At 35.7% G+C, this 10,014-nt stretch overlaps 1 protein-coding gene across 1 annotated transcript; it reads right to left on the bottom strand.

The window, feature by feature from the left end:
- Positions 1 to 7,897: 7,897 nt before the first annotated feature.
- On the bottom strand, positions 7,898 to 9,498 carry LOC116211718 (LOB domain-containing protein 42-like). The gene is made up of 2 exons (XM_031546214.1): positions 9,175 to 9,498; positions 7,898 to 8,925 (listed from the first exon to the last, which is right to left on the bottom strand). Exons 1-2 carry the CDS (start codon positions 9,356 to 9,358, stop codon positions 8,339 to 8,341), a joined length of 771 nt encoding a protein of 256 aa, XP_031402074.1. The 5' UTR covers positions 9,359 to 9,498; the 3' UTR covers positions 7,898 to 8,338.
- Positions 9,499 to 10,014: the final 516 nt, after the last annotated feature.

Raw genomic sequence — 10,014 nt, 5'->3', positions numbered from 1 at the left:
AAAGGATAATAATGAGTAGCTATTAAAGACTTCGAGCAAGACTAGTGTTGGCTGATAGAATGACTTGCCAAAGCCGGCCTTCATATTCTAGTCCTGTTTATAGTCTCAGTTGTTAATGAATGCAACAATGATGACGACCATTTGATAGATATAAATATTTGAAATAAAACTAACTTTTATTTTGTTTATTTTTATTGGCTCAAGCTAATTGTAAAATCTGCCAGAGTTCATTTGTGCTATAAACAGTATTAGAGTTATCAATTTCTTTAGGATGAAAAACAGAAGCATTAGAAAAGAGAACCATGATAAAAAACTAATAAGTTTGTATATTGATATATTGGCCTGGGCTAATTCTATAATCTGCTTAGGCAAATTTAACTAAAGAGATCACGTCGAGTAATTCTAAAATGGCGATTACAGGATTCATGTTTTTTAGTTTTTTACCTTTTTCCCTAGATTTCTTTCACTATTTTAATTCCATAAATTTAGGGATAGTGATACCCATAAAAAAACTAACATTCCATATTTTACGGAAGTTAAATTTGAAAAGTTAATTTTTCCTTTTTTTTTGCTGAACAATTGAAAAAAAGGCAGTCGTTTATTCACCAAAAGCCGCCATCTACAACGATGTTCATCATCTTTAAAATATGTCAACCCTTGTTGCAACAATCTCGTTTTCTTTCCACAATCTTTGTTGTTGTTTAATAAATTTGCGTCCCACTATGTTGTGTTCGTCCAATTTCGATTTTCACCCAACTGCACAACAAGACAACTGACAATGGCTGTCATAAGGACATAGGAGCACGGCCGGACATAAACCGTTCATGAAATTTAATCATAAGATGACCAAATTCATTCATTTGATTCACTTGATCATGTATTGCCTCATTCGGTTGTAATTCTCCGATGAAAACCTAAGTTCGTCTTTCTTTTCTATGGCAATGATGAAAGCCATAGCCGATGATGGTGTTTCAGAAGAATAATTAAAATTTTAAACCAAGTGTACGAATCAAATCGATTTTATCATGAAACACCTCATATTAAACTAGTTTTCTTGACAAAAATCGTTCGTTTCAATAAAGTCGGGTCGAGTTTGGTAGGAGTAGTTAATGGGTCGGGTATTAATTGTGACACATGTCGGCCTCTAGTTACGAGACATCATTAATTTAGCATATTTGATTATTTTGGAATGTGGTCTAATGACATTGTAATGAGATTAAAAAAATTGTGGGTTAAAATGAGAGTTTTAATACCTAAAGGATGAAAAAATTATGTGTCCCACCATGGAACAATATTTAGTGTGCCATGCTAGAATTTATATATATATATATATATATATATATATATATCGAATGCTTATAAGAAATCTCCAGGTGAAATTTACAGTTCAATATCAACGTGGGCTGGTTCAAGCGGTTCGGTGTTTGTTTTCCTTAAGTAAGGTCTCGAGTTTCGAGCCCTGTGAATAGAGAAAATACTGGAAGAGAGTGCTAGAATTTCTATATATATATTGCAATGCTTATAAGAAATCTCCAGGCGAAATTTACGGTTCAATATCAACGTGGGTGTTCAAGTGGACCGGTGTTTGTTTTCCTTAAGTAAGGTCTCGGATATCGAGTCTTGTGAACGGAGAAAATACTGTAAGAGTTTTACTTTCTAGTATGCCGACTTGGCTCGACTGAATTAGTCGAAAGCCCATTAGATTTTCAAATACCCTGATGCACATCGAAAAAAATTATAGTTCAATGAACCTTCGTAAAAGAAACTGAATTTTAAGAAGTTATATCAAAATAGTTTCTGAAGTATATATTTCCAATTATCCGTTTCCAACTTTGGAAAGCATGAATGATTAAGTTTTAAGCAATATCCTGAAAAGATTTTAAAAAACCTAACAAGAACGAGTGTACATGTCATTACGTTTAACATAAAATCTAAATATAAGATAGAAACATGACATCAAAATGAACGATTTTCATGTCAATTAACTAATTGAAAACACATTGAATACCCAAAGACATAATACTAAGATAGACAGCGTAAAACTAAAATTGTCAATTATGAAAATACTAGAGCGACGTACTTGCGCCACGTGCGGTGACGAATATAAAAAAACTGCAAATACAATATACATGGTCGCATGAAGATTAAATCTATGCACTTAAAAAACAAATTAAATTGATAGGAAATTTAAAATTTCTAATTAAAATTCGAAATTGATTTTTCAAATTGAGAGTTAATTTGGTGATATTAATTTTTTATTTAGGTGAATTTGAAATACTATTTAAAATGAAAAAATATGGGGACAAAAAAGATGGACGTTAGAAAGAGGAGAAAGGTGGAGAGGACTGAGGAGGAGAGGGAGGGTGTGTGGGTGAGAGAAAATATCAAAAGTTGGATTGTTATTTTAGTAAAGTTACAACTATGACCTTAATTAAGTAGTTGTTATTGGTTGATTTTATTTTTCTAAAGGTGCTTTTGGAAATAAAAGTGAGATGACAGTTTTTTCTTTGGCATATATAATAATAGAGATATAGTAAAGATATTATGAATATAAAGTCGTGTTGAGTTAGATCCCGATTAGTTTCGATTTTGGGCGCTCTAGCATGAAAGGCCATCCAAGAACCATTATAGGTTTAAAACTGATGGAGTCGTTGCCTCACGTTGAAGAAAAATAAAAAGAAAATTCTGAGTATATAAGAGGAATGACGATCAGCTCCAGGGCCCGTTTGATTTGATGAAATGATTTTTGAATCATGATTTTGATTTTAACTCTACCCACTACATAATAAAAACACATGTTTCACAAGTCAAATTTATAATACTATCTCATTTGTTTTTTTCACAATCAAAATCAAAATCTAAATCAAAATTACTTTAACTCTGAAACCAAACGCCCCATCAGTATCCTCGGCGATCCAATTCCAAGCTGCCCTCGGAATTCGGGACTAACTTGTTCATTGAGAAGAAAACCACTGACCGTGAACCCTCCCTAACTGATCCACAGCTGACGAGGAGGAACCACATGCGAGTTTTGTAGAATCCAAAGACGGCAAAACGGAAGAAGCTGGTGCTGTTTGGGAACTGGATGAGGTTGAAGCAATATCGTCCCTTTTCCAGGGAAGAGTTCCGCAGAAGCCCGGGAAGTTGCAACGAGAGAGGCCTTTGTCACTCCCATTACCATGCAAGCTCAGGCCTTTGGGGCTCCCTGCCTCATAAAAGCATATGAAGCTGGTGTCTTCGGTCCGGTTTCCCCTCGTGCATCTGTGTCTGAGCAAGTTTGCCAGAACCCGGGTTTCCTTATTGAGCTTGCAAGGGAGATTAGAGACCTCCCTTTGGAGGAAAAAGTCTCGGCAGTTCTTGACAAGTGCGCTCCTTTTCTGAGAAAGGGTTCCCTGTCATCGACTGCGCGGGAATTATGTTATATGGGTCTTCCTGACAGGGCTCTCCAGACATTCTCATGGGCTCAGAAACAAGCCCACCCGTTTCCAGATGATCGGCTCTTGGCATCGATTGGTGCTAGTAAATAATCATGAGCTGAAGGTTCCAATCCACTTGGAAAAGTCTGATGAGTTGGCAAGTCATCGTGTCACTGAGGCAACAGTGAGGGCGTTCATCAAGGGAGGGAGTTAAAGGTAAGGCGTGAAATTGCTAATTTACCGTAACTTCTTTCTAATCTAGCAGCTATTAGTTAATCGTATTATTTTCTTATACGTAATATGGGAGAAGGAAAGTTATCCCAACCACTTTTCTTTGCCCATTTGGAATATAGATGATCTCGATTAGACGATATTGTTATTCAATTTTGAATATTAATCATTCAAAAATCGTCCAAGATTCATATAAAAATATTATAAAATTATTTTATACATAACTAAATTTTCTCAGTACTTATTCTAGATTAAATTTTAAAAAAATCATAATTATCAAATAATATTATAAAATAAAAAGTTCTAGACAAAAGCTTTCGTACGTTTAAAATATATTTAAAAAAAGTAAAACAAAAAATATCCCATAATATCTGCATCTTATTAGATTATACTAATGATTAACATATTTTATAGATTGTCTCATTTGATCAGTTATATCTATTTACAAAATTAAATTTCAAATAATTAAAACTAGGTAAAAAAGACAATTTCATTCAACAGTTCAAGTATTTGAGACCATCAAAATGGGTCCACCATGTCTCTGCTTCTTATTTATATATATATACATACACTAGTGGAATAGCACGTGTATTGATATCATATAAAAGTAATATATGTCCATCCGCACCGTAAGGTTCCTTTCACAAACCTCTTCTGATCATAATCTTTAAACTCCGATTAAGTAGAGGATCTCAATGGCATGCAAATAAATAGTTACAAAACCACACAAGTGCATATCCGACTGAAAGCAGGATCCAACTTTTCTGGAGTAAAAACCTGACAGTTGGGCTGAAAAGGTAAATTGAGACATCAATCCAATACTTAGCTTTACACATAACAGCAAACATGATTGTGAATGTTTGAAAGTTAACTAAGAAAATTCTAACATGATACCGAGTTACGATGACACGCTTAGTATTTTAAGTTAAATGTTTGATATTTCAGTTAAAGTATTTAGTACTTTTATTATTTGTGATGGATTATACAAAATATTAAACACATCAACCGTAATATTAAACATTTAAATTGAAATTACAAGTGAAAAAAGACTTGTACTAATCACGATCATTAAAAGTATTAATCACTAGAACTGAAGTGCTAACGCTTGAACTGAATGTACCAATTGTGTTACGGTGATTCGATGTCATGCTAGAAAGATCCTAAATAAAAGCACTTTATAGAATATATATATATATATATATATAGCTGGGAAGAAATGATTGACAGATTATATATAGAGCTGTGAGATAGACAAATATCCTAACAGGAGTAAGAGACCGGGATAATAAAACTTTAGATCATATATATAACTGTGAGATAGACAAATATACTAACACAAGTAAGAGACCAGGATAATAAAACTTTTATATCAAGTAACAGTTTTAATGTTGAGAATATTAATCTCACATGTAAAATATAAACGAATAAATATTCGTTTATATGAGATTTTGGTATTACCACTTATCAACTTGAATTTTTTGGGCCTTAATCCAATTGAAACTCAATATTTAATAGCCGAGGTTGAAGATATAATTCAATAAAAAAAGCTCAACTTGGGATTGGACTTTGGGCCTTTTGTGACATTTAATTATACACTACAGTTACCTTAATTTGCTCCCACGCTTTTGACCTAGTGCACACAGATAACATATGCACTGTTTAGGCCACATGAGAAATTTAAACTACTCGAACACTCCCTACAATACAAGAACAATACGACACGGACTTCCCTGAACTGAATAACAAAACAAACAATGTAGAGTAAAGCATCATTCTTTACTTAATAAATCTAAGGAGTTAAAAATAGCGGTTTACCAACAATAGGAGCAAAAATAGGAGAAGCATCATGCATCTAAACCAGCAAATAAGAAAAACTAAACACCACAAACGATACTTGTGGGTTCAATAATCGCAGATAAACAAGCATTAGCCTGAACTCCTCATTAAAATAAGTTGAGGACTATGACTGAAAAATAGAAATCATAGAATAAGATTCAGTTTTCTGAAGAAAGGGAATCTGACCAGTATGTGTTTCCCCATCTCCCATCACCACTCGGAGCTTAAATTTTCGTGCTCTGTCCCCTTCTCTTACAGCTGGAATTTTTACTTTTTATTTTTATTTTTACAGGAAGGGCAATCTTTATATATACAACTACAATTATCGTATAAAAATTGTGAAGACAGATCAAAACTTATTATATTTAGAAGAAACATCTACAAATATTTTCAAGGAGTTATATAAGGAGGATTTTCTATATTAATAAAGTAAATTTTTTATTGATCTATGAAACTTCTTAAGCTTATAATCAAGATTTTCTTGTAAATAGAAAAAAAATCTTTGAATGAGAGAATTTACTATTTAGTGAGTCGACCTAAACTGAACTGAATTACTCGGGCCTATTAGAGTTTCGGACACTAAGGTACACATGGCAAAAAAAAAAGGTAGGTTAATTCGCTCTCAATTAGGTAGAAGTGAGCTAAAAATTTTAACTTTTTAAGGAGTTGTAAGATAATTATGAAGGCAAAATAAAGTGGTGAATTTTTTTTTGGGAGCATGTATCCATACTATATATTTAAGGGAAAATTGTGTTTTGTAATGTTACTCATAAAAATACAAAAAATAAATATGATGAAATTACTCAATCACCCTTTTAAAAAGTAATAATACAATTAGAAAGAAACTAATTTTTGATATTTTAGTCATTGTATAAAATATTCTCTCCCATTTTTTTTCACAATTTTGTCCCACCACTTACTATTCTCTCATTCCATATCTCTTTCACATCTTTCTCACCTTAAATATTTCTCTTCGCTTTTTCTCATAACTTAAGCGACACAATTTTAAAATAATTTTTCATCATTTTTTGTAATACTTACAACAAAAGTGGAAAATAAAAATTCGTATGTAATGCGAATAACGAAAAATTATTTATACAATATTTTATTTGGGTGTTTACGATTTTCAATATAAACTTATTTTTAATTCTGCACATAACTCGGGTATGCTTTGGTACTTTTTATGGAGCAAATCTTATAATTCCAAAATCTTTATAATCAGTTCATTAAACTTTTGCAAAATCAGGGGGGGGAACAATTGCTCCCTAAAGGGACATGTGGCTTTGTCCCAGTCGTCGATAATTAACGATGAAAATTATTGTTGGTAAGCTATCGCAAACCGTTTCGACTAAGGTTTTTTCGATGTAATCTTGTCCGTCAAAAATCTAAGGGAAGTTCGTCTGAAAATTTGATTTTACGACAATCTTTTGATCACTTCTCGTCCCCTATGGCCATCAGAAATCACACGTGTTGAAAACAAAGAAATCCCACGTGAGCAAAGAAAGGAAAAATAGAGAGTTTATATGGAATTGAGTCTTACAACTTGATAGCTCGAACTTTTGAATTGAAATTGAGCTCAAGCCCATGTGAGTCAGGTAGAAATTTAGCATGATATCAAAACCCATGATAACGATCTTAGGGGCATGCACGCACCTATGTGTGAGGAGTCGCACTACGCCGATGAAGTGCGATCCAAAAGTGGAAGTCCGCCTCGTAGTAGTTGACCCCCCTCGCCCGAGTATGAACGAAAAAAGCCCACCTCGAGGTAGTTAAAAGCCCAAGTCCAATAGAGAGAAAAGTCCGGCTTGAGGTAAGTTGTTGAGGGATAGTAGTTAAGGTTCACGTGGCATGTATAGGCAAAGAGAGTAAAAATGACCACACGGTGCTACATGAGGGCGGGTATTGAGAACGGAGAAATCCCGTTGACTCCCCTCGCCCAATGTGAAAGAGAAAAGCCCACCTCGAGGTAGTTAAAGGCCCGAGTCCAGTAGAGAGAAGAGCCTGACTTGAAGTAAGTTGTTGAGGGCCGGTAGTTAAGGTTCGTGTGGCATGTGTAGGCAAAGAGAGGGAAAAAATACCACATGAGGGCGGGTGTTGAGAACAGAGAAATCCCCCACAAGGCAAAGAAAAGGAAAATAGAGGGTTTATATGGAACTGAGTCTCACAACTTAATAGTTCGAACTTTTGAGTTAAAGTTGAGTCCAATCTCATGTAAGTCCGATAGAAATTTAACAACACGATTTCATGTAGTGTGAATTGTGATAATTAATACACGAATTCGGTACTAATTAAATTGCTTACATAGTGGCCACTTTCATAGTTAATTGACTTGCTTTACAATTTTGATCCCGAAATCATAATTATAATCTGCTATTAAATTGTGGCGCAATATCAAAAGAACCATGAAAATTAAGGCTAAGCTCAGCCGAAAGCACTCGACAAATATTTACATAAATTACTCAATAAATTGTTGTAGTTTGTGTAAGTATAGGCAATCTGATTACTCGAAAAACTATATATATAGGCAATCAGTTCCAGTCTTCCACTATAAGCCATCGGTGCTTTGCGAATGCTATTGCTATATATACCCACGGAAACTCCCTCAAGCCCAACTTAATAAGAACATGTATGGGATTAAGACCAACAGAAAGAGCAAAAATAATCTAGGGTGGAAAATTGGAAATGAACGAAAGAAGAAATTAGAAGAAAACTGAGAGAAAAAAACAAAAAATGAAAAAGACGAGAAAAGGCCATAATTAAATAAACTCTCCGACTACCCTAGGAAAGTGAAGATCGAGTCAGATGATGAATTAAACCGAGTTCATTAATCAATTCTCATAATCCATTGAAACCGCTCAGTGATGATCCGCTAACTCAGCCATGCACGCGTCGGCATGTGCCCCGATTCCTAGGGTCAGATCCAATTTCACGACATGATTCTCCGTACTACTCTTTGGACCGTCGAATCTCAGAACTCGGTCAGGCCCAGACCGGCTCACTAGGAATGCCTCTACGGTCTCAGCAAATAACAAGCTGTCTATACCTTCGAGGCTGTCCCTTTTGGGGCCTAGCCGGCTAGCCTGAATGGAATCGCAGCTCGTTGGGTCGTAAAGCCACTGGCTGCTGGCCGGCTTGGATTCGGTTGGTCTAAGGATGGACTGTTTGAAGCGGGGACGACTTGTCCGGACCTTGTGGATGTCATAGGAGGTGGCGGGACTGGTGGCCCTGTGGTTGTGGCGGATATCATATGTTTTGAGGGCGGGGAAGGGCTGGGCCGAGTTGATGAGGGTCACGTGTCGCATGAAGTGAGTGGAACCCTTGAGGACCGAATTGACAGCGGAGTGGCACTGGCTCCAGTTTCCGGACCAGAATAGTCCGACTGAACCGTAGATTGGGTTTATGATCCGCCCACAGGCCTCGTAAAGTAGTGACCTGAATATGGCTGCAAACCCCATTGAACAACTTTCAATCATACATATATTAGCAATAAATATATATTTTATAAATAAAATATCAAGAGCTGAGGCTAAAAGCAAAACTTTCACAAATTAGGGTCTGATTTTCATGCAATTTGAAACTAAAAATCAGTTTGAGCATAAGCTCTTCAGCATCTCGAGATACTTCTAGCTCATGATCAGGTAATTACGTGAAATATCTCAATGCAATGTCTGTGCAACTACAAATTAATTACCTGGGCGGACATGTTCGGAGCCAGCACTGATGAGGTTGACGAGGCCGGCTCGGCCATAGAACTTGGCGAGGAACATGGTGGCATTGGCCTGAGAATCAGGGGAGCTTATCCACTGTAGGCACGGCCTAATCGCGCAGTCGTCGCTACACCCTTTCCTCAGCACCCTGCAACCATTGCAGCTCATTCTCGTCGTTATATCCACCAGCTGATCACCGAAGAAAGACCTTCAACTTTGAGAGAGAGAGAGAGAGAGAGAGGGAGAGCTCAGAGAGGGAGGGAGGGAGGGAGTGAGAGGGAAAGAGGAGTTTGCCTGTGTTTGGCCGGCAAAATAGTACGGACTCTTGATGCGGGTTATATGGACTGGTGCATTTATACATAGAGAGGTCGACTTCTCCCAAAGAAAAGTTTAATTATCCTCTTGAGTTGATTTAGGTAATTCAGCATCCATTTTACTTAAGTAAAGTTTAGGTTCGAATTTGTAAATAGAAAAAATTTACAATTGAGAGAGCAGTTTTACTCTTCAGTGGATTAGCTGAGAAATTATAATTTGAATATTTAGGGGCACTATATCTTCAAATATCACATGGTGCATGCCAAAAAAAGAAAAGATCAATTAATTAGAGTGGTCCTATGACGCGAAATTAAGAGATTCCGTTATGTTTTGGCGTATGAAATGCTGAATGGTTATTCGGCGAAACTGTTCTTCATTTTCCTAGCAGTTTCACCCATTTTCCTACGTATATATGTAGTATACAAAATTATATCCACCAAAAAGGATACTAAGAATTTTTTTGGTTGAATAAATTGTCTTGGTTTACCCAAAAAAAAAAAGAATACAAA

Source organism: Punica granatum, chromosome 6 (assembly GCF_007655135.1).
Source record: "Punica granatum isolate Tunisia-2019 chromosome 6, ASM765513v2, whole genome shotgun sequence".
Lineage (NCBI taxonomy): Eukaryota > Viridiplantae > Streptophyta > Magnoliopsida > Myrtales > Lythraceae > Punica > Punica granatum.
Note: the sequence above shows the minus strand (reverse complement) of the source record. Positions and strands in the feature narration are given on the sequence as shown.